The sequence below is a fragment of the Gekko japonicus genome, unplaced genomic scaffold, assembly GCF_001447785.1.
Source record: "Gekko japonicus isolate JY-2015 unplaced genomic scaffold, Gekko_japonicus_V1.1 scaffold789, whole genome shotgun sequence".
Classification (NCBI taxonomy): domain Eukaryota; kingdom Metazoa; phylum Chordata; class Lepidosauria; order Squamata; family Gekkonidae; genus Gekko; species Gekko japonicus.
Window position 1 is genome coordinate 358,982 of NW_015177032.1, and position 23,602 is coordinate 382,583.

Consider the following 23,602-nt stretch of genomic DNA (forward strand, 5'->3'; position numbering starts at 1 on the left):
TGTGTCAAGGTCCGGCTGCATCTAACAAGTCACAAAGGGGCTGTGGCTTGGCATCTTTTCTTTAAAATTCTCTGGTGTTGGGAAAGATGCCTCTTGACCTCAAATCAGTCACAGCAGATGATCCTGAGCTAGATGGACCAGGGGCCAAGGCTGCTTCACAAGGAGCAAAGCTGTGTGAGAGAAAGTTGAGTTCAATAAGTAATTCAAATATAGGTAAGAACATAAGGGAAGCCAATGTTGGATCAGGCCAATGGCCCATCCAGTCGAACATCCTGTCACACAGTGGTCAAAAATGGCAGGTGCCATCAGGAGGTCCATCAGTGGGGTCAGGACACTAGAAGCCCTCCCACTGTTGCCCCCCCCCCCAGGACCAAGAATACAGAACATCACTTGCCCCAGACTGAGAGTTCCTATTCCTATCTATACCTTGTGGCTAATAGCCACTGATGGACCTCTGCTCCGTATGTTTATCCAATTCCCTCTTGAAGCTGTCCATGCTTGTAGCTGCCACCACCTCCTGTGGCAGTGAATTCCATGTGTTAATCACTCTTTAGTCATTATCAGTGAGTTGGATGGGCAAGCGCCAGCTGTACAAGGCTGGGGGTGGGGAGAGGGATCTACTCTCTGCCCTCTTTAGGCTGTGTCCCATTTTCCTTGACTCCTCCTGTGACCCCCCCACCCACAACATTCTTTACATCCCTGAGCATCAGGATGGATGTAGGCCATTCTTCCATTATGGAGCACCAAGCCTAGCCTCAGACCCACAGGTATGCACACAAATGGTGATTCTTGTCAAGTGCACGAACTTACACACTTTCTCCCTCACACACAGTGTGCAACCAGTACCCCAGCATGGATAAAATACAGTTTTATTTTACAGGGTTCACAACAGCAGCAGACATGGCTGTTTTCAGTCTTGCATTTAATGCACAAGAGTTACAAAAAAAAAAAGGAAAGGAAGAAGAAGGTTTCTCTCTTTGTTTTTTGCTTTTAACAGAGAAATCAGAGAAGCACATCCTGGCTTTATTCTGCCTCCCACCCTCTGACAGTTTCCCTTGTCCCACTTGGAACAGAACACGTGCAAAAAGCCAGACTCCTACCAGCATCCCAGAGACGTTGGCAAGTCTGTTTAAATTACTTTTAAATGACTATTTTTCCCCTCTCTTTTTTGTTATAATTATTATGTTTCAAAAAATATATATATAAATAGATGCGGGGAACACAGGGTGCTCTGCACTGGGTCCCCTTTGAGAGCGAGTGCCGTCTCAGGATGGGAGCTGCTTCTCCACGTGTGCGTGTGTGCTGGGATAAGAAACAGCCATGGAAGGGAAAGGCAGGTTTCAATGGTTACCCCCCCCCCCAACACACATTTTGCAGGGAAGTGGGGAGAAAATGGCTGAAGAGGCAAGTCTCTTAAGTAAAACGAGCCAATGGACCAAAGGCTCAGAAGAAAGCCCGACTTATCCCACAAGGTTGTGGGGTGGATAATAAGGAATAACATCATGTGCACAACCCTGTGCTCTTGGGAGGTAGGGTGTGATACAGTTGATAGCATAGCCTTTTTTTTTTCAATAAGCCAATAACTTCTGGACTTCAGCTTAGCCACAAGGTTAGGTGGTTTTAAAAAAAGCATTAGACATATTTGTGGCTATCAATGGCTACCAGCCACAAGGACTTCAACAAAACCCCTCCATGCTAGAAAGCAACATACCTGTAGCTGCTGTGCGCAAGAAACAAGCAGAACTCATCTGTTGTGTCCTGCTTGTGATCCTCTCAAGGGCAACTGGCTCGCCATGGTTTGAAGGCAGCAAGTGACTTGCCGTGCAATCCTATGTGCAGTTGCCCTGGTCTAAGCCCATTGATTTCAGCAGACTTCGAAGGATATAACTCTGCTTAGGACTGAAGTGTTGGTAATTTAGCATAAAGTACATGTCTGTTCATGGGAATAGTGAACCTCTCCTCGCCACTTGGCAGGACATTACAGACGGGCACATTACAAAGCGATTACATCTGCTTGATGGTTCTGTGGCCACTTTGGTTAAAAGGTCTGTATTTTTGAGGGCCTGATCCCATGGGGGTCATTCTTATGGACATTTCCAAGGCCTGTGTAAGACCCCTGAATCTTGCTGTGCTGACTTCTTCCTCCAGCCATTTCCCCTCCCATTTCCCTCATACAACCTAAAGACAGAAATAAACTGGGGGGTGGGGGGAGTGATGCCAGAACCAGCCCTGAGTAGCTGGAAATTGCCAAGGGAAAGGGGCAGAGTTAAAAGTAAGAGACTCTTGAGTCCCCCAGCATTTAGCTCCACTCCTATCCTCTTACAACTGCCACCCTCGCAATTTTTTTCCACCTGGTCTGGTGTTCTTGGCAATTTCAGCCTTCACACATTGTTTTATATTTGCATTTATTTAAAGGAATTAATTTATCCAGATGAGCAATGGCTATCGTCCTTCCCCACCTCTTGAAGAGGTGTGAATCCTCCGTTCCCTCCCCTTCTGGCCAAAATGCCTTGATTTATCTCTGGTTTGGCAACATCTGGCAGCCGCCCCTCTGAACCCCAGGATCTACTCTGAACCCCAAGATCTATTCTGTGCTGGAAAGAAGAAACAAAAATTGCTTACAAAAATAACAAAAGTCTTGTCCACCCTGCAGATTAAATAATTACATTGCCTGTGGCTAACATCAGGACCTTTCCACCACTCATAATCTTTATTATTTAACTTACCCTCTTGTGCTCCCCCCCCCCCCATTCCCCCCCCCAAAGGCACAAAGATCCAGGTGGTTAGCTAAAAAAAATGCTGGAATCATAATCACTTTTGCTTGGCTGCTTTGAAAAGGTTTCTTTTTTTCTCTTTTTTTTTTAACATATACACAAGATGGATTTTTTCTTTAATATAATTTTTCCTTATATAACAACAACAACAACAACAACAAAAAAGCAACGAGAAGAAATTGGTTCTGTTAATATAACTGTTCCATAAAAATCTCTCTTATCTCTTGCTCTCCTTTCTCTAATGGGTGGTTCCTTGTGCCATTCCTCGATTGGTCCTTGACCGAGACCGTGGGCTGCTCTTGTGTAGTCTGCGTTTGTAGGTGGAGGCTGTAGGAGTGGAGGGAGAAGAAAAGACATCTTGTTAGCCGTGGATGAAGGTTACAGAGACCCTGCTTGTCCTGAGCTAGCTTGACCAGGCTCCTCTCTCTCTCCCCTCCCTGGAAAAACACTGCGGAGGCTGTAGCGTGTTATTCCTCTGGCTGCCCATGCTGAACGTGCCACGGCGCCAGTCGGCTAGCCACTGCACAATCGGGCCTTCTCTCGCCCCTGGAGCTCTGGGACCCAATGAGTCAGCCTGGCTTTTCAGTCTGTTTTGTAGCAACTCCTCTCCTGCCTTTCCTCCCACCCACCCCTTTCAACAGACACTGAAGGTAAAGAGAGCAGGGTGTTGCCTGGGGTCCTGCGCTGGAGGCCATTCTTCTGCTGTACCGTGGGTACTCGTAACTGCTGATAAGCCAGGCATTATGGCCCTTTCAGCCAAAGGTGGCAAATTTGCTGGCCATCCTGATCAATGAATTGGAGAGCCCTGAACCAAGAGTCAGTGTGGCGTAGTGGTTACAGCATTCGCCTGCCAGCTGGGAGACCCGGGGTTCAAATCCCAACTCTGGCAGGAAGCCCACCTTGGGCCAGTTGCCTGCTCTCGGCCTAACCTACTTCACAGGTGGAGGACAGTAGGACCACCTTGAGCTCCTGGGAGGAAGGTGCAACAGGTGGTGTAATACGCTTGAGGGTCTAGTGGGAATTTGTGAATGGTGTGACATTGGAGACAAATCCACCCCCTTAGTTGAGGCAGGGAGGTAGATGGGTGGTTGTGGGAAGAAACACAGCATTTTTAGATGCTGGCAGGCTAAAGAGAAAGCAGAGGGGGTGACAGGCTTTGTGTTAGATTTGAAACCTGGCAATGAAATGAGACAGCCACTGTTGGGGGCAGTGGTTCAAGCACCTGGTGAGTTCAGGATCTCCCCTCCCTCTCCCTCGCCCTCAGATCTGTTTCCCCAGATCTGCCACTACCTTTATTTGTAAACCAAAGAAACTGCTACAAGGGCACTGCAGGACTCTAGTTATTTTTCCTTCCAAGGGAACCAACCCAGGCAAATGCAAGCCCTTGAACTTCTCACCACTCCAAGAAGAAGGATATGCCTAATGGCAGAATCATTTTTAGGTAAGAACCCTTTCTCTTTGCAGACCCAAAATAAACCCAGGTGCAACCTGCCCAAGGGGTTTGTGGTACCCGGCAGACAATTCAAGAGGCACGTGTGACATGGTGATGAAAATATCACAATAAGACGAATGACAAATGGCTGCCCTTTAACAGTTCCCCCCAAAGCGGCAGGTCACTTTGCTGTGCTTAGTGCAGGGCAGGCCCTAATGGTGAACCAGAGAAACAAGGACATTCATGCTGCGAGGCAGGAGGCAATCTAGGCAGCCCTATTAAGGCAGCACATTTCAAGGTGCCCTTCCTGCACTAGAAGCACCACAGTCAGCTCTCAGAACCCTTGGAGGTGATTCATTGACTCTTGTAGGGTTGCCAGGTCCTCCTTAGCCGCCGGCAGGGGAGGGAGGGGGGCTGGTTGCCAGATGCAGATTGGCAAGATCCTGGGAGTTTGTGGATGAAGCCTGGGAAGGACAGGGACCTCTGGGCTGGTTGCCAGATGCAGATTGGCAAGCTCCCGGGAGTTTGTGGATGAAGCCTGGGAAGGAAGGACAGGGACCTCTGGTGGGGTACAATGCCACAGAGTCCACCCTCCAAAGCTTCCATTTTCTCCAGGGGGACTTGTCTCTGTAGTTGAGATGAGCTGAAATTCCAGAGGATCCCCAAGTCCCACCTGTATGCTGGCATCCCTAGACTCTAGCCAGACAAGGCCCCAAGCTGAGCAACTGAAAGGCATAAACCCTTGAGCCAGCCATGATGTACAGCACAATCCAAAGCAGACTGACTCTTCTAAACCCATTTTCTGCGGTGGCCTGAGAATAGTGTGACTCTGTTTACGATTGCACTGTTAATGTTGGAATGGTTGTGCCTTCCTTGCCAGCAGGACCCTGCAGTCCAGGCTCATCTGGGAGAGATTCAAACCCGACAATTCTTGTAACTGGAAGGCTTTAACTAACAGCATTTCTGTATCCTAGGCATAAATCACCTTTCAACCTCTCTCCTTCTATTTCTGTGATGTCTGATCTTTTTTAAATAGGAGAAGGAAGCCAGAAGAGAGGTATTTGTAATGCAAATGGGTATTCTGTCCACTCCAAGAATTACATTTCTTTTACACACTGATTAAGGCAAGAATTTCTTAGAGCCTCATCAGTGAAGTCCCTAGATCAGGGAGTTCTCTTCCTCTAACTGCTGGAACGGCAACAAATCTTGGGGGGATGTGATAGATGCCTATTCACCTTGCCTTGCCTCCCTCCTGCACATTCCCTTCCCCTCTTTTCCCAGTGCTTATATCATTGTGATGCAGGCTTGCAAATAAGCACTCCTCTGACTGCTTAGGGGCACTAAGAATTCCTTCCAGTCCACTTTCTTTTGCTGGGCTACAAATGACTAACAGATATGTAGGTAGGATCTCCAGGGCCACCATCTATTTAATGCAGTTCTGGCTGCAGCCACTAGGGGATGCAGGGATGTCTGAGCACAGTAAAAGGCGCTCTAGTACCGGCTGACTTCCCTTTCTCCAAGACTGAAGCAAACTTGCCTTACAGATCTTTTCCTGCTCAACAACCCCCCCCCCTTTTTGCAATTTAATTCCAGCAGTAAATCAAGGAGGCTTATGGAAACCTTGGTGGACTGCCACATGTGACTGGTGAACTGCATTTGGCTCAGTGGGCTACAATTACTTAGGCGTGAGCAATCCTCTGCCTTGAGCCCTGTAACATCTACAACTCAGAAGCCTACCTAAATCCAGCAGATTTTGAGGGGCCAGAGTACTAAAAGTAGACATAAAAGACCAATACGTACGATCTATACAGGCTATCCGTGGCTCTTCCCACTGTCCATTGGGTTGACACCGAACTGTAGGCACATGGCGCTGTAGGTAGCCCTGGTTGCACTTGTACCGCACCATAGAGTTGATCTCGTAGCGATCCTTCTTCTTGCCAAAGTGCCTAGCATTCTCTACCACAGGTGGATTACTGCAGGCAACTAGCAGAGGAAGAAAAATCCTTCAAGTCCACTCAAAGTCCACTGTCCATTCAAAGCAGCACATTAGTGATGATGCTCCTAACTGAACAGATCTGGAGAAATTAGTCACATCAATGTGAATGCTCTCTCAGAATCTTCATCAGTTATGATCTTAAGGTTCTTTTTGCTAACACGTGGCAAAATCTTCTTTACCACTTGGTAGAATGAGACAAACAACCAGGCCAGCCACGTATGAGACTGCTAACCCTAGGGGTACTTTGGTCATCTACGCAGACTCTGTGTCCCCTATGGGGAAGAAATTCAGGGCCTATTCAGGTTGTCTTTGTAGTTTACTTTCTTTTTCAAGCCATTCACTTCTAGCCCTCTCTGTCATAAAATTCCGGAGGATGGAAGGGGCAGGTATGAAGCCATATATCTGTGTGTATGTGTGAAAGGAGTTAGATTAGCTTTGCTTGCAACATTTTCCCATGAGAACAACCCCAAGGGTCTGGCCATAGCGAACATCTCACCCTTGGAGGAACATCTGCTGCTAGATAATAAACTTTGTAGTGTAGGTATAAAGGGGTGGTGGTGAATGAGGGGGAGCAGCGAGTGAATGCCCACTGCATGACCAGTGCATCATGGGATACTAACCTGTTGCCTATACAATGCTTAAACCTTTGATCTGTCCTTTAGTCTGAACAAGAGTTTTCTCTTGTGCATATCCAAATCTCAGTTTTAATAAAGCTTTTCTTTAAAGGCAATAGACTGAGAGTGGATTAACTCAAGGGTCTGACACATATAGAGGATGGTACAGAATTGTTTTTTTGTTTCCCAGAAGGTCGGACCAGAACCAGTGGGTTGAAATTAAATCAGAAGAGTTTTCGGTTAAACATTAGGAAGAACTTCGTGACAGTTAGAGTGGCTCCTCAGTGGAACAGGCTTCCTTGGGAGGGGGTGGGCTCACCTTCGTTGGAGGCTTTTAAGCAGAGGCTAGATGGCCACCTGACAGCAACACTGATTCTGTGAACATAGGCAGATCATGAGAGGGAGGGCAGGAAGGGCTGCATCGGTGCTTAGTTCTTGTGGCCCTTTCTGACACGCCCACGGAAATGCTGATTGCCACTTTGGGGTCAGGAAGCAATTTTTATCCAGGCCACTTTGACCAGGGATCCTAGAGGGTTTTTGTTTTTTTTTGCCATCTTCTGGGCATGAAGCAAAGTTCACTGAGGGTTTGTGGTGGTGGGAGGTAGTTGTGAATTTCCTGCATTGTGCAGGGGGTTGGACTAGGTGGCCCTGGAGGTCCCTTCCATGATTCTATGGCACAAAGATTTTAGCTAAACAAGTGAATATGAACAGGAAAGAATTTTTTAAAAAAACCCCAAATGAATGTAGTTATGAGCCCAGAGCACTGCACCTACAATGGAAGAGATGCCTGTTGTATCTCTGCATGAACTATTGCTTTGCATACTCAAAATTCACTTGGAAGAGAATAATTCTTTGCATTAGATGAAATGGATGCACTAATGGTCTTAAGAAGGGTGCAACTTTGCTTAGGACTGCAGTACCAGTCACTATGATACAGAAATATTTGCCCTCAGAGGAGGCTGCCTGTTGAGTTTCTGTTCTGGTCTGGCTACCTTCCAATCAGGAGGCATAGTCCAAAAAGTTACTCACACAGAAACATAAGAGGTAGTTCTTCACTGTGGGCAGAAGACGATGCTTACTTCTGTATATACAAAAAGAGAAGTTTTTGGATGTAGTAGTAAAGTGTCTGTCTCCAATATGAACTGAGTGGAAAAGAGTGCTTCAGGTGTCAGCAGTTTGGGAACAATAGCATTAGAAGTGGAGGCTCTTGAGGGCATCCTTGGGAGACGCAAGTCTCCTATTTGAAAGCTGTTCTCTGAACTTGTCACTTAACGGAGCAGGGAGCAAGCTCTTTGCAAAGTTATCTTTGCCTTTCTTCTTGGCTTCACACAAGGTGGGGGATTCCATACCACAGCTTTTGTCTGGTGTGCTCTCCGTGAGTGCTGCTGTTGCCAATGTTGCTAAGAGCCTCCTGTTGCCTAGTCCATCAGCCAGGCTCAGTGGCTGCAGAAATAGTGGGACTCATTTCCTTTGTTATGTGTGGGAGCCAGGATGGGAGCTATAAATAATTAAGTATAAACCGGTCTTCTTCTTCTGCCCCATTTTGAGAGTCAACTGCAGACTGTGTTGTCTTTGAAACTTAGCCATGGTGATGCTGGAACTGGAGGGCAAGCCAGGATATTTAGGCTGAACCTTGAGAAAATGGTGGGAGGACTGTGATGGGTACACCCCCTCCCCCACTTTTTCAAGTTAAAAGCAGGCAGGGAAGGATGGAGGCTCAGACTGAGGACATGGCACGAGGTGTTCCTTCCTCAGGAGGCTGAAGTTGGTTCCTTATTCGCACTTCCTTATTCGTTACTTATTCGTGTAGTCATTCAGAAACACTAAGGAGAGTGAGTTGGAAAGCTCTGAACCCCTGAACCCCAAAATAAGGTCTGGACCACCACATATCATATACCCCCACATTCACAGGACTCTCCCCTTCGAGGGGACATATGCTGTATCCTGGTCCAAAGCACAGTTCTGGTGCCAGCTGCTCCAAAGTGCGGTGCCCCTAGGACAATCACACAAGCAGACACTGGGGCCAGGCTGCCCCCCAAAATAATCTTTGAACCACCCCAAAGGACCCATCCTCACGCTCTGGAGACTGTGCCTTGCAAGGTGACATACAGTGATGCCCGGTCCAAACACCGGTTCTGATGCCACAAGCTTCTGATGAAGGGGGGGGGGATGGTAGAAGGTGCAGAGTGGGTGGAATGACCTTGATGTGGGCAGGGGAGTGACATTCAAGGGGTGGGAAAAGGGCAGGGGGAAATCTGAGGGAATCTGTATGCTTTTGAATTACCTTCAACTTGGAAGTGAAACAAAGGAAAAATGATCACGAAAGCATTCTCAGAAAACCCGGGGAAAGAGCAATCAGAAAGCAAACTGAGCGCTGAATGGAGGAAAGTAAATTCAGAATGACAAAGAAAACCTGATGGTCATGCACGATGAAAGCAAGGGAAAGCACTGTGCATTAGTGTGAATGGCTCATTGAATCACTGCTAACCAGCCTTCAAACTCTCACTGGAGCCTTTAATTATGACATTTCCTGTGGCACATTAACATATTTCTCAAGTCACTCCTGTGTGCTCCTTTAAAAAGGTAAAGGTTCCCTTGCTTGAAAGCCAGTCGAGTCCGACTCTAGGGTTGCGGTGCTCATCTCCGTTTCAAAGCCGAAGAGCCAGCGCTGTCCGAAGATGTTTCCGTGGTCATGTGGCCGGCATGACTAAACACCAAGGCTCACGGAACGCTGTTACCTTCCCACCGAAGTGGCACCGATTTATCTACTTGCAATTTCTTGCTTTCGAACTGCTAGGTTGGCAGGAGCTGGAACTAGAGACGGGAGCTCACTCCATCACGCGGCACACTCGGGGGTCTCAAACTGCTAAACTACCAACCTTCCACAGCCTGCAGTTCAGGGTCTTAACCACTTGAGCCACCGCAGCTCCTTACATAGTTATAAAAGGACTGATGCAAATACTTATAACCGCACATTGCCATCAACAGAAATAGCCAGGCACTTTCCTATCCTGCTGTGATCGAGCTCCAATTGAGAATCCCTTCCCCAAAGAAAATTTGAAACTTATTGGTTTTCTATACCAGGGAGCAAATTTTGGGAGTGAATTTTGGCTGAAAAGTTGAATAAACATATAACCGATCAAGTTAAACCAAGATCCCTACAAGTAAAATGGACTTAGCTCTTACCTGTTCCTTTCTTGCAGGTGAATGGGAGGTGATAGTTGCAGGGCACATCATTCCACTCTCCTTTCTCATGCCAAATCATTACCACACAATCTTCTCCTGTGGCAAAGAAATTATCGGGCTGGTTGGGTCGCCAGTTCTCATATTGCTGGTGTGGGGAAAGCAGAAAATGAAAATTATGGTGAGAGTGAGAGAGTGAGAGATGCCTGCCCATAAACTCTTACAGTGCTTTAACATACATTCCTTTTTCCTCCTTAAAATCAAGGGGAGAAGGAGATTTCAGAATGCATGGAGAAAACTAGGCTAGACCACTTCTGCCACAGAACCAAACTAGACGTGATGTGGTAGGTCTATAATCATGGTCTCTCTCTTCTTTTAAAAAAGATAATAACCATGGGGAGGGGAGCAAATCTGAGCTTTTTCCCCATTTTCCTGATGCAGGTCACACCCTCACAAGCTGAGTTTGCCCTTCAGGGAAAAACATACAGCTACACGAATGTTACGGGCACATTTCGTCCCATGGAGCAAAGAACATCCCTGTACAGAAGAGGGTGTCAGCAAGCTGCCAATGAGTTCTGTATGTGCATAAAGTCTTCCCTTGGGTCTAGATGCCAAGGAGTCCTGTGTGTGTTTCCCTCCCCCCCGCTCTCCCGTTAGTCACGCGTATGCCTACTGCAGCCTCATGCATTCCTTTCCCCGTACGCTACTGTTGTTTCCAGTTATCGTAATCTGCAAGGTCACAGGTGGAGAGTCGGCTTAGCTTTTTTATAATGAATTAACGTGTGAGAAGAATATAACTGTTTATCTCTCTTGAACCGTTGATTCCCAAGCTTTAGGCGCGAGTTGCAAACTCACCCGTGTGAGCGGGAACTATGTCTATTGGTTACAGCTTTTATGAATTGCTTTATTATACTGTGCCCTAACCGTTCTGGTTATTCCAAACAGTGATTTTGTTCTAGACACTTCATGGCTTCATTAAAACAATACTTTGCTACAAACGTGTGTTTTGATTGACAGCTGTGGTTCTGACAGAGGGTGGCTTAAATTGTGACAGGGTAATATTTAGAAACCCCACCCACCCCATGCCACACCCTGATCTGAGCCCCCATGTGATTGACATTACCTTTTTTTTTCTACAAAAAAGAAGAAATTCTGATCATTCATCTCCTGTATCATGTGTATTTTAGCCCTAAACTGGTACAATATGAGTAAGGAGTTCATTGTGTGATTCTGTTCATTGTGTGGCTTGGCTATGACTCTCAACATTGTCTCCTTGGTGGTAGCCTGACATCACAGAACATAACTTACCAGGGAGTGTCCATCAGACCACCGGAAGTCATGCTCAACGGCCCTGTCACTGAGGCCAATCCATTGGTAGTCCTGGGAATTGTCTGGAAAGCAAAGAGAAATAGAGTTGAAAGATTAAACTCAAAGGCAGTCTGTTTGTAAGAGGAAATATTTTCTTTATGAGAAGTGATTCCCCCCCCCAGGTTATTTTAATAAGATTTATTCCCCCCTAGAAATTACTCCAACACAGAGGCCCTCTTCAGAAATGAGAGAGACTAAGAACATTTTCAAGCATGAGGCACAAGACACAACAATTTAAAGCCAGAACCACATATGTGTAGTCCTACAACTGTTCCCCCCCAACCCCATGAGCTGCTGTTTATCATGTAAAGCACTCATGAAGGGCTTCAGATTGCTTGGAGATGGGAGGGGGGGAGGTTTAAAGGGCAAAGACATTTTAATCCTTTCCTTCTCAGATGTTGCCCATTCAGAATCCCCTCACCCTTGTCTTGGAACCCACACATTACCAACTCAACTACTAGGTCTGCAATTTAAATGGGGGAAGACGGCAGCGCTTTCCTCTCTTCCTGCCCTTCCCCAAAACTGCTTTTAGCCCTGCTGGAAAGGAAAAACAGCCCCTTGTCTTGTGTCTTGCAAGCACATTCTGCCAGGTCTGGAAATATTTTTAAAAAGAGCATGTACAAACACAGAAGCAAAGAGCAGGGTACAAACCAGAGGTGCCAGTGCAAGCAAGACATAAGAGGCCAAAGCTTCCCACTGCTGGTGGCTTCCAGCACTGCCTCTCAACATGAAGGTTCAATTTAGGGCATCATGGCTAATGTCCACTGATGGTCCTATCCTCCATGAATGTGTAAGCAACAGCTGCATATTGAATATGACCATTGGTCCATCCAGCTCTCTATTGCCTATTCTGATTGGCTGAAACTTTGCAGGCAGAGAGGGGTCTTTCTAAGCACCAGGCTTGTGATATTATTTAAATGGACATGCGACAAATTGAATCCGTGACCTTCTGTGTGCGGATCAGATGCTCCATCACTGACCTGTGGGCCCTCCACTCACATTTGCAGCATTCTGAGCTAATTTTTTTTTCACTGCAAAGGATCTGTGTTCAGACTACGGGCTTAAACTCTTTCAAGTGGTACTAGATTGCTAGTGAATGCATGCCCCCCAAAATCTGAGGTGAACTTGAGTATATTGGTTTGAGAATCCAAGTGTAATACCAAGTCTAGCCATCACACTTACTGTTCACAAACTCCTGTTCCTCTGGAGTGATGATGCTACTCAGGTGGGACTGGTATTCACGGCACAAGTTTTCAGCATCCACCCAAGTGTGTCTCTCTTCAAAATATTTGTAGCAATTGCCTTGGAATTTGGTCCAGCCCACTTCACATTCTGCCAGATCTGGAAATGTTAAAAAAAAGAACATGTACAAACACAGAAGCAAAGAGCAGGGTACAGATCAGGGGTGCCATTTGGCCTGGCCTCCTTTTTGGTGTTTAACAGATATATGATATGCAGAAAATGGTAGTTGGAGCGTCTGTGACCTGGCAGGTTTTATTTTTTAAAATTTATTTATTTATTAGGTATTTCTACCCCGCCCTACCCCACGAGCGGTTATCATATGCTTCAACACTCCCTATGTGCCGCCAGGTATAATCCTTATTTTGTGTTTGGATCAGATTTTAACAACAGCTTTTTTAAACATTGTGGGTACGACACTAAGTTCCGTTTCACCCTCCTCTGGTCCACAGTAGCTCCCTAGTCAGTTAATGGACATTGCTGTGTCTGAGGTATGGTTGCCAAGTCCCCCCGGCCACCGACAGGGGATGCAGGGGTAGGGTTGCCATCTCCAGGTTGGGATACTCCTGGAGATGGCGCCTGGGGAGGGCAGGGACCTCAGCGGGGCACAGTGCCACAGAGTCCACCCTCCAGAGCACCCATTTTCGCCAGGTGGACGGATCTCTGTAGTCTGGGGATGAGTTGTCATTCTGGAGGTTGGCAACCTCAGTGAAGTGGAAGTGAGCCACTGCATTAAGCATGTCGTGCTTTCCCAAAAGACACTGTGCTCCGTCAGCTCACACAAAACAGTTTGGGGTAATAGAAGCTGGACTTAGTTTGTCCACTAAGGAGATGAATTCTTTTGTAGCTGGGAAGTGGGATTAAAAATAGACACCCGAGACAAATAGTGTCCCTCTTTCTCTGTCACTTCAGTCTCCTTCATTCCTTTGCAATTTAGCTTCCCATCTCATTCCTGTTCTCTAACATGTTCCTTCATCCCTTCCTTTCTTTGCAATCTAACCTTTCTCCCCCCCCCCCATAATTTAGCTTCCCTTTTCTTTCCTTCCTGTTCTGTTATTTTCCCCTCCTTTGTGTTCTCTGTCATTGCTCCTTTCTCTCATCTTCCTTTTCTTTCTTTGGTTACAAAACCCTCCAGTGTGTGTGTTTGCATTTGGGTGATGGAGTTGGAAGAGCCCTATTGCCAGGCTCTCCATGCATCTTTCAATTTACAGCGCACCTGTCATTGAGAGAGGAGGCTCCCTCCCTCCCCTTGAAGTCTCTGGGGCTTGTCACCTTCGCAACACCAAATGGCCTGGCTTCTCAAATGTCTGATCTTACTTCCTTGATATGTAAGGCTACGGTGCCTTTAGGAGAAGGGGGTGGGGGAAGCTGACAGTTACTTCTGGCAGGCAAAATACTGGGCGGTGATTGGGTCCTGATCTTTAGTGCTTTTACTTGGATCCCCTATATCTGTAACCTTCCCGCGTTTAGCTTCAGTCCAAACAATAGATGTGTCTAGGATGGTATCTACCAACTGTCTCAATAAAGTTAGCTTTCTGCAACTGGCTGTTGTTGAGAACTGATTGAACCGGGAACCTGACACCTGTGCAGGCTGCTTATGCAGGACAGCGGAAGCCCAATACAGAGTAGATGCAGAGTAAATAAAGAAATCATAGAGCAGGCCAAGGTCAGTATTGTGTAATAATGGAGAGAATGGGGTTCACAGGCAATACTTTTATTACTTTAAACTTAGTGTCAGCAAGCTGCCAAATGTTTATTCTTGTCTGTATAATTCTCGATACGCTGTTCCCCCCCTCCATACATGCGCTCAGGTTGTCATGCGCACATTTGCCCTGTTGCTTTGCATTCCTTTCAGTATACGCCAGCCATGCTTTGATGTAACGTTATCTAGCCAAGGCCACAGGAGGAAGACTAAGTGAGCTTTGCTTTGTCTGTAATTATTAGAGACTGTGTGAATCACATTATTATTTATAATAAAGTAGCAGTTGCTTTCCCAAGGTTTGGGCGCACTAGAAACCCTTTGGGCGCACGTGGGAACCATGTTTATTGGCTGTAATGATTATGAACTTGCTTTAACCTTTCCAGCTCTCTGTGTAATTGTTATTCTGAACAGTGGCTCTGTTCTAGTGCTTCATGGCTTCAATAAAGTAAAACCTTCTTGCAAGTGTGTCTACGTTGAGTGCTGTGGGGACCTGACACTTAGGCTGTCAAGACCTGGGGTTATATCCCATTTCAAGCCACAAAGCTCAGTGGATGACCTTGGGCTAGTCATTTTTTCTCAGTATAACCTACCTCACAGGACTGTTGTGAAGAAAATAATGGGCTCACCCCATCCATGTATACCACCCTGAGCTCCTCGGAGGAAAGTTAGGACATAAAGGTAATGAATGATATCTTAAATATTACAAATATTTACATAAGAAAAATGAGGATGACAATGGTGATGAAATCGAGGGGCGAGGGCATTGTTTGTGTCCAGAAGGTACTATGGTAACACTGAGGGAACGTTTTGAGGAAAATAGCTGGCAGACAAAAAATCCCTGAGACAAGCTGTCAGGCCTTTAAATTATTTGACATGAGTTAGTGGGGCATTATTCCATGCATGTGAAAATTAAAAAGGATCCTTGAGTTTTACTTTACATGTCAATGTGAATTGATGTGTATGTAGTGTATGCTGTATTCTTATTGTGTACTGCATGTATGTTGTAAAGATACTAATAAACACAAAGAGAGAGAGAGAGAGGTTTATATTTAATTTCTATTAATATTTTACTGTTTTGCATCTACTGTATTTTTAATGCATCTGTTTGTCAATGAATAGTCTCTTGCTTTGCAGGAAGCTTAAAGATATTTTTATCACATATTGGAGAACCTCAGTGATTAAGGGGTTGGAGTGCCTTGCCTACAGGGAAAAGTCTGGGACATTTGGGGCTTTTTCGTTAGGAGAAAAAGACAACTTAACATGAACACGAGACCACAAGAGACTTATAAAACACAAGAAAGAACATGAAAGGCTTATAAAATTATGGATGATGTGGAAAAACTGGATAGAGAGAAGGGTTTCTTCCTCTTAGTGCTATAACTTGAGAGTTGCTCAGTGAAATGGGCTGGTCATATATCAAAGATGAACAAAAGAAAGCACATCTTCATACAGTGAACTATTGGAATTCACAGCTAAAATACAAGTTGATGATGGTTAACCACTGGTCAGCCTCTGGTTTAGATGGCTTTCAAAGAAGATTAGAAAACTGCAGGGAGGGAAAGGGTCGAGCTACAGCTATTAGCTATGATAGTGACACAGAACCTCATGTTCAGAGGCGGTTTTCTCTTAATACCAGTTTTTGGTGAGGGGGGGCATGGCAGTGTGTGTGTGGTGGAGAGATATAGCATTCATGGCCTGCTTGAATGGTTCCCAAAGGCAGGTGGTAGGCTGGTGCTGTAAACAGAATGGTAGACTAGATGGATCTTTGGTACAGGGCTCTTTCTCTATCCTGACATTTGTTTCAAGATACATCTTCAGTGGAAGTTTCTTGAGCTTATTCTAAAAAGCAGATGTACTTTGGTAGACAATACCACAACTAAGCTTAGATACACTGGCCTTCAGCTAATGTGTTGGTACCCCCACCAGTAGCATCAATATACTTTTTTCTCATTATTTATGGGAGTTTCTTTTAAATCTCAGATGCACTTAGAACAAAATGTGCCAAGATAAAAAAACTAGTTGGTTGCCATATAAAAGATAAATGCAGGTTAGTAATCAGAGGGACCATCATTTTCTCTGGTACAACATATTTTACCAGGAGAGTGGGCTAGATGGGAGCATTTGGGGCAGTTAGGTTGCTTTCCCACTCCCCAGGAAGGGGCAAGTAGTGCAGCTGTTAGTAAAATTAGCTGAAGCCCGGTCGTTAGGCCGTACCGATGTCACAGAGGTCCCCTCCGTAGCTGGGAAGGCATAAGCATTTGAAAGTGTGGATGCCATCGACGCAGGTAGCTCCATTCAGACAGGGGCTGGAGTGGCACTCATCAATGTCTGCAAGAAATCAAGGGCTGCCATTAGGGTGGGCAGTAACTCCATCAGCAGGAGAACTTGTTTCCTTGCTTGGCTGTGAGGATGGGATGAATGTCAGTGGCTTGGGGATGCAGTGGGAGCGACTTGGAAAGGAATGCCAACTTTCATTTTAGAACTGCTGCTTCTGCTGCTGAAGAAAAATAGGAATGGAGAGTGGGAAGAAATCAATCTGCAGACAGGCCAATAAGCAACTGCCTGGGTGCCAAAATGCCAGGGATATATATGCCTGAACTACGCAAGTGTCTTGCAAAGAGACAGAGAGAGTGTCACTCCCTGCATTTTTTTAGAGGAAGCCCACAAAGTCAGTTTAATCGTTCAAGAGCCTTCTGATGTTCATTGCATGCCCAGAACATAGACAGGGTGATAAAGACAAAGAAAAGAGAAAGTGACAGATATTAACAATGAAAAAGAAACAATAGTATCTTGGTCAATTCAGGTCAGGGCCCCTAAACTGATATCCAGGTAGAGATCTTAAACCCTAGTGCCAAAGTCGCTTAGCAACTGGAGGACCCTAATATACCTCCTTGACCACCATCTGACAGAGGCAAATGAATCTTGTTGAAGAAGAATGGCTGTTGCAATATGATTTCTGTTGATGGTCTCCTTTGGTAGTCAGGTAAGTTCACCACCTCCTCAAAGTGCCCCCATTGTAAAACTAGTTACACATTAGGGGCATTGCACAGCTGAACCATGTTTTCGAGTGACCTATTTGCATTACTGTTGGACCTAGGCCCAGTTATGCCAGCACAGTATATTTCATGGGGTGGGGGAGAGAGAGCTCAGCCTGGATCTGGCCCTGGCTTTGCTGGCAAAAGACTGTACAGATTCCCCCCCCCCCAGTTCAACAAACCAAATGGTAGCCTCTCAAAGAGCAAGAAGATGATAATGACTGTGGAAAGAATCATAGAGTCATAGAGTTGGAAGGGGGCATACAGACAATCTAGTCCAACCCCCTGCCCAATGCAGGACCAGCCTAAAGCATCTCTGACAAATAATCGTCCAGCCTCTTCTTGAAAGCTGTCAGTGAAGGGGAGCTCACTGCCTCTCTAGTCAGCTAATTCCACATTTGAACCACTCTGACCGTGAAAAGGTTTTTCCTTTGTATCCAGCCGATACATTTTTGTGTGTAATTTAAACCCGCTGCTTCAGGTCCTATCCTCTGCTGCCAACTAGAACATCTCCTTGCCCTCCTCCAAATATTTAAAGAGAGCAATCATGTCCCCCCTCAATCTCCTCGTCTCCAAACTAAACATTCCCAAGGCCCTTAGCCTTTCCTCATAGGGCTCAGTCTCCAGACCCCTGATCATCCTCGTCGCTCTCTTCTGCACCCTCTTGATTTTGTCCACATCCTTTTTGAAGTGAGGCCTCCAGAACTGCACACAGTACTCAAGGTGTGGCCTGACCAAGGCAGTATACAGGGGGGCTATGACCTCCTGCGATTTAGATGCTATGGTTCTTTTAATACAACCCAAGACTGAATTTGCCTTTTTTGCCACTGCATCACACTAACTGCTCATATTTACTTTACAGTCCACCCTTACCCCAAGATCTCTTTTGCATACACTACTCCCCAGAAACGTATCCCCCATCCACTATTTGTGCTTGATATTTTTGTGGCCCAGATGTCATACTGTGCATTTATCTTTGTTGAACTGCATCCTGTTTGCAACTGCCCACTTCTCCAGAGTATTCAGGTCTCGTTGAATTTTAACTTTATCTTCTTGGGTGTTTGCTACTCCTCCCAACTTGGTATCATCAGCAAATTTAATGAGTAGCCCTTCTACCCCTTCATCCAGATCATTGATTAAAATATTGAAAAGTACGGGGCCCAAAACCAAGCCCTGCGGCACCCCACTGGACACCTCCCTCCAATCTGATGAAATGCCATTGACCACCACCTTTTAGGTGAGGTCCTTTAATCAGCTCCTTATCCACCAAACTGTCCTATAGTCCAGCCCATGGTCTTCCAGTTTGCCCATTAGAATGTCATGGGGAACCTTATCAAAAGCTTTACTGAAATCCAGGTAAATCATATCAACAGAATTCCCATGATCCAGTAATGTCGTCACATGATCAAAGAAGGAAACCAGGTTGGTCTGACAAGATCTGTTGGGGACAAAACCATGCTGACTTCCCCAGATCACGAAGTGGTCCTTCAGATGCTTACAGATCGATCCCTTTAAAATCTGCTCTAATATCTTCCCAGCAACAGAAGCCAGACTGACCGGCCTGTAGTTTCCCGGGTCATCCTTCTTCCTTTTCTTAAATATTGGGATAACATTCGCTCTTCTCCAGTCTTGTGGCACATTCCCAGTCCTTCAGGAGGCCTTGAAGATGATGGACAAAGGCTCTGCATGTTCATTAAGCAGTTCTTTGAGCACTCTTGGGTGCACACCATCTGGCCCAGGGGATTTGTATTCGTCCAGTGCAGCCAGGTGCCTCTCCACAACTTCCCTGTCAATGTCAACTGGACCCTCATGTATCCTGTTATGTCCTATACCATCTCTAGATGGGCTCGAGTTCTTCAGAGAGAAAGCAGAGGCAAAAAAGTCATTAAGCCTGTCTGCTTTTTCTCTGTCCTCCACCAGAGTTTCTCTTTCTACTCCCAAAAGCAGTCCAATTGCCTCTTTTACCTTGCATTTGCTTCTCACATACCTGTAGAAGTTTTTCTTATTGTAGCGAGCCCCCCTGGCCAGACCCAACTCATACTGAGCTTTGGTTTCCCTGATGGCTGATCTGCAGTACCTAGTAACTCTCATATACCCCTCTTTAGAGGTCTGACCTTCTCTCCATTTCCCTTCATTTACTTTTTGTCCCTTAACTTATTCTGAAGCTCTCGGTTCATCGACATCAGTTTCTTGGAGCCCTTACCATGTTTCTGTCTTGCTGGAATAGTGAGGGCTTGAGCTCGCAAAAGCTCATGTTTGAGAAGAGCCCACCCTTCACTCGCTCCTTTCCCTTCCAGCACACTCCCCCATAGAATGACTCCCATCAAGCCTCTGAGTTCGTTGAAGTTGGCCCTATGAAAATCTAACTTATGAGTCTGGCTATTAACTTCCTTGACCCCCCCCCCAGCAACTGGAATTCAAGGAGGACATGGTCACTTCCCCCTAAGGTCCCCACCAGCTTCACCCCATCTACCAATTCTTCCCTGTTGGTTAATATTAAGTCTAGTATGGCCGAGCCCCTTGTAGCTTCCTCCACCATTTGAAAAAGGAAGTTGTCGGCCAGACAGGTCAGGAAATTGCGTGATTCTTGTTGCTTTATTGAGCCTGTCTCCCAGCACACATCGGGGAAGTTGAAGTCTCCCATAATTATAAGGTTCTGAATGTCTGGATACTCTACCAATCTTTTCAAGGAGGGCAGCATCCATTTCCTGTTCCTGGTCAGGTGGTCTGTAGCAGACTCCAACAACAATACCCTTTGTCCTACCTCCCCCTATTTCCACCCATATACTTTCCACAGGGCTGTCAACCCCATTCTCCAGAACTTCCTGACAATCTAGCCCTCTCTTCACATACAGCGCCACTCTGCCTCCTCTTCTACCATTTTGGTTTTTCTTGAACAACTCATACCCATCCACTTCGACATCCCAGTCATGAGAATCACCCCACCAAGTCTCAGTGATTCCTACTATATCATAGCCTTCTGTTTGCAAAAGAATCTCCAGCTCTTCCTTCTTATTACCCATACTATGGGCATTGGTATATAGGCACTTGTAGCCTTGTACTTTTGTTTGAACTGTCCTACCCCGGTGGGCCCCCACTGTTTTCACTTCTTCATTGACATCCCCATGTTGATCATCCCCTTCCCCTTGTGGCTTCAGTTTAAAGCTCTCCTGATTAAGCTCTCCAGGTTCTTTCTGAACGTTTTCTTCCCTGACCTTGAGAGGTGAAGTCCATCATGTGCTAGAAGGCCTTCTCTAAGAAAACTTATCCCGTGGTTCTAGAACCCAAAGCACTCCTGCCGGCACCACCATCTCAGCCAACAATTCACCTTGAGTATGGTCTGTTCTCTTCACACTCCTCTTCCTTTGACTGGAAGGATAGAAGAGAATACCACCTGTGCCCCCAATGCCTTCAACTGCCTTCCAAGAGCTTCATAGTCCTCTTTAATTTTCATGATGGTATTCGTCCCCTCATTCGTCCCCACATGAAACAGCACAAACGGTTACTGATCAGTAGGTCGTATCAGTTTTGGCAGTCAGTCTGTAATATCCTGAATTCTGGCCCCAGGTAAGCAACACATATCTCAGAGTAGGGGATCTGGCTTGGACACATTCCATTCCATATCCCTGAGCAGAGAGTCCCTGACAACCACCACTTTCCGTTTCCTTCTACTTCTGAAGAGGGCACCATCCACTCCCTTTCCCCCGTCTTTGTGGCTCTCCTTCCACCCTGTCAAGCACCTCAAAATGATTCTTGAGCTCCAGTGGACCAGAGTGTCCTCTTAGTCAATGTCTTCGGGTTTGTACTGTAGAACTGAGAGGAGGCTCAGAAGAGAGATCTACTCTTCCTTCTTCTCCTTGACTTTCTTCTTCATGTTCTTGCAGAGTTCCCAGGCTCTTGTCAATGAAATCCTCCCCTTCCTTGATTTCCTGAAGGGTGGTGATCCTCTCCTATAGGCTCTGAATGTTCTCCTCCAAAAGTCTGTCTTCTCTTCTGGGAGTAAAACAAACATGGCACACTCCATGCAGGTGACTGGAAAGGGGCCTTCAGTCGACATCATTGCCATCCAAGTATATTCCAAGAGTACTCTGAGCAGAGTTTCGGGGCCCTCAGGCAGATCCTCAGGCTAAGAGCCACAGGCCAAGAGCCCTTTAGCTCTTGCCCTTTGGCTTGCCCTCTGGCCAGGAGGAGCCTTTTGTTTCAAAAGATCACTTCCTGCCAAGCACAGCAGAGCTCAGCACAGTAGACAAGAATCAAAGCTAAATAAATAAATGCACCAGTAAGTACTTAAGGGTGTGCTTTTCAGACTCTAGGAGCCTGAAAAACATTAGCAATGAAGTAGTCTAGCAATGATTCTTAATTCTAGGTAAAAGTTTAGTTATTTTAGGAAAAAACTTAGTAGTTCTTGAGATTGCAAAGTCAAAGCAGGTGAGGTAGACAGAAAAATGGTTTTGCTGAAAAAAAACATCATCTAATTGACTTAGGACTGGGCCCGGGACTTTCTTTGTTTAATTGTAAACATTTATCTGCCATATGATGGGGTCAATGAACAAATATTGGTAACTTTACCTGGGCTGGAATCATACCTACAAGACCAGAGGGCAGCCTATCCTACGGCTTATGTTATCGTGGGTGGTGACTTCAACACGAGGATAGGAGCTGATGATCTCAGTCTACATGATAAGAGCAACCATTGTTCTTTAAGGGCCCAAAGTATTGTTCTACCCTCAAATAGCCAATTATGTTCTACCCTTAAACAGCCAATTATGCAGGCGTTATGCTAAGTCAGGTAACAAATAGAATCAATCTGTATATACTGAATGGGTCTTTCCCAGGCAATCACCCCGCAGAGTTTACATTTTGGTTGGGGGGACTGAATGAACATTATAGACTACTAGGAATAAGGCCTGTTGTGGAAATAAATACAATGAGATCTAAAAAGAGGCTCTGGGAGAGTGTCAAGGCCTTGGGCACTCAGCGTCAATGTGCTGTGACGACCTCAGCAGGGTATAATGACACAGAGTCCACCATTTTCTCCAGAGGAACTGATCTCTGCTACCTGAAGAGCAGTTGTAACTTTAATGATCTCCAGCCCTCACATGGAGATAGGCAACAATTGTTATCCAGGAAGAAATGGCTGGTTTGGAGGTGGAGTCTATGGCATTGTACCTGTCTGAGGTCCCACCCCTTCTTAAACCTCACCCTCTCCAGGCTCCACCCCTCAAATCTCCATTAATTTTCCAACCTATCTCCTTCGCAGCCAAGCATCAACCTGCCATTATCTGCCCCTCTGATTTCAGCTTTGCATCTCCTCCCCCTCCCTCCTGTAGATCAGTTGTAATTCTGAGTGATTTCCACTCCTCTCCTGAGATTGGCAACAGTGGTTCACCAGAAGGGAATGGCTGGTTGGGAGGGTGGAGCCTATGGCATTGTACTTGTCTGATGTCCCACCCCTCCTCAAACTTCACCCTCTCCAGGTTCCATCAAATATCCAGGAATTTCCCACCTGGAGTTGGCAACCCTGTCTCCTTCCCAGCCAATCATCAACCTACCTTTATTTCCCCTTCTCTCTTCAGCTTTCCATTCCCCCCCACACACCTGCAGCCTCTTCTGTGCTCTGTGCTCTGAAGCCCTGACTGCCACAGAGTCCACCATTTTCTCCAGGGGAACTGATCTCTGCCATCTGGCGAGCAGTTGTAATTCTGAGTGATTTTCAGCCCTCACCTGGAGATTGGCAACAATGGTTTCCCAGGAGGAAAAGTAGTCTTTCTCTGCAATGGTGATCAAAGCAGCTTACATCATTCTCCCCTCCCCTTTTGACTTATTTATTTATCATTCAATTTATATCCCGCTCAAACCCCGAAGGGTCTCTGAGCGGCTTACACACAATCATTGGTTTCTAACTAAGGCCACAATTATACGGGGGGGTGTGTGTGACTCCCTACCAGCACCCGGCAGCAGGGCTTGTTGTTGGAGTCTGGCTTCTCCCGGCGGCCTCTGATGTCGGCGCTCCACTTCCAATGTCCTGGGAAGTAGTTAGGCTGAAAGTCTGTGACTGGTCCAAAATCACCCACTCAGCTTCTACAGCAAGAACCTGGATTTAGCAGACCCTGCTCTGAAGCACCCAACCTCCAGGGGGAGTCTGAAGATCACCAGGTGTCACAACTGAACTCCAGACAACAGATCTCCCCCCCCCCGGAGAAAATAATTGCTTTGGAAGGTGGGCTTTATGGCATTCTGTTCAGCTGAGGCCTCTCCC

The 23,602-nt window shown here is 46.1% G+C and overlaps 1 protein-coding gene across 1 annotated transcript in view; it reads right to left on the minus strand.

Annotated features, from left to right (window-relative positions):
• Nucleotides 1-3,012: 3,012 nt before the first annotated feature.
• The window catches only part of ACAN (aggrecan), a 67,468-nt gene continuing 46,878 nt past the window's right edge, over nt 3,013-23,602 (minus strand). The window contains exons 12-17 of the mRNA XM_015427942.1: nt 16,523-16,636; nt 12,550-12,708; nt 11,308-11,390; nt 10,003-10,147; nt 6,007-6,189; nt 3,013-3,101 (exon numbers count right to left, since the gene is read on the minus strand). Coding sequence (XP_015283428.1) covers nt 3,013-3,101; nt 6,007-6,189; nt 10,003-10,147; nt 11,308-11,390; nt 12,550-12,708; nt 16,523-16,636 — 773 coding nt within the window. The remainder of the gene's footprint in view (nt 3,102-6,006; nt 6,190-10,002; nt 10,148-11,307; nt 11,391-12,549; nt 12,709-16,522; nt 16,637-23,602) is intronic.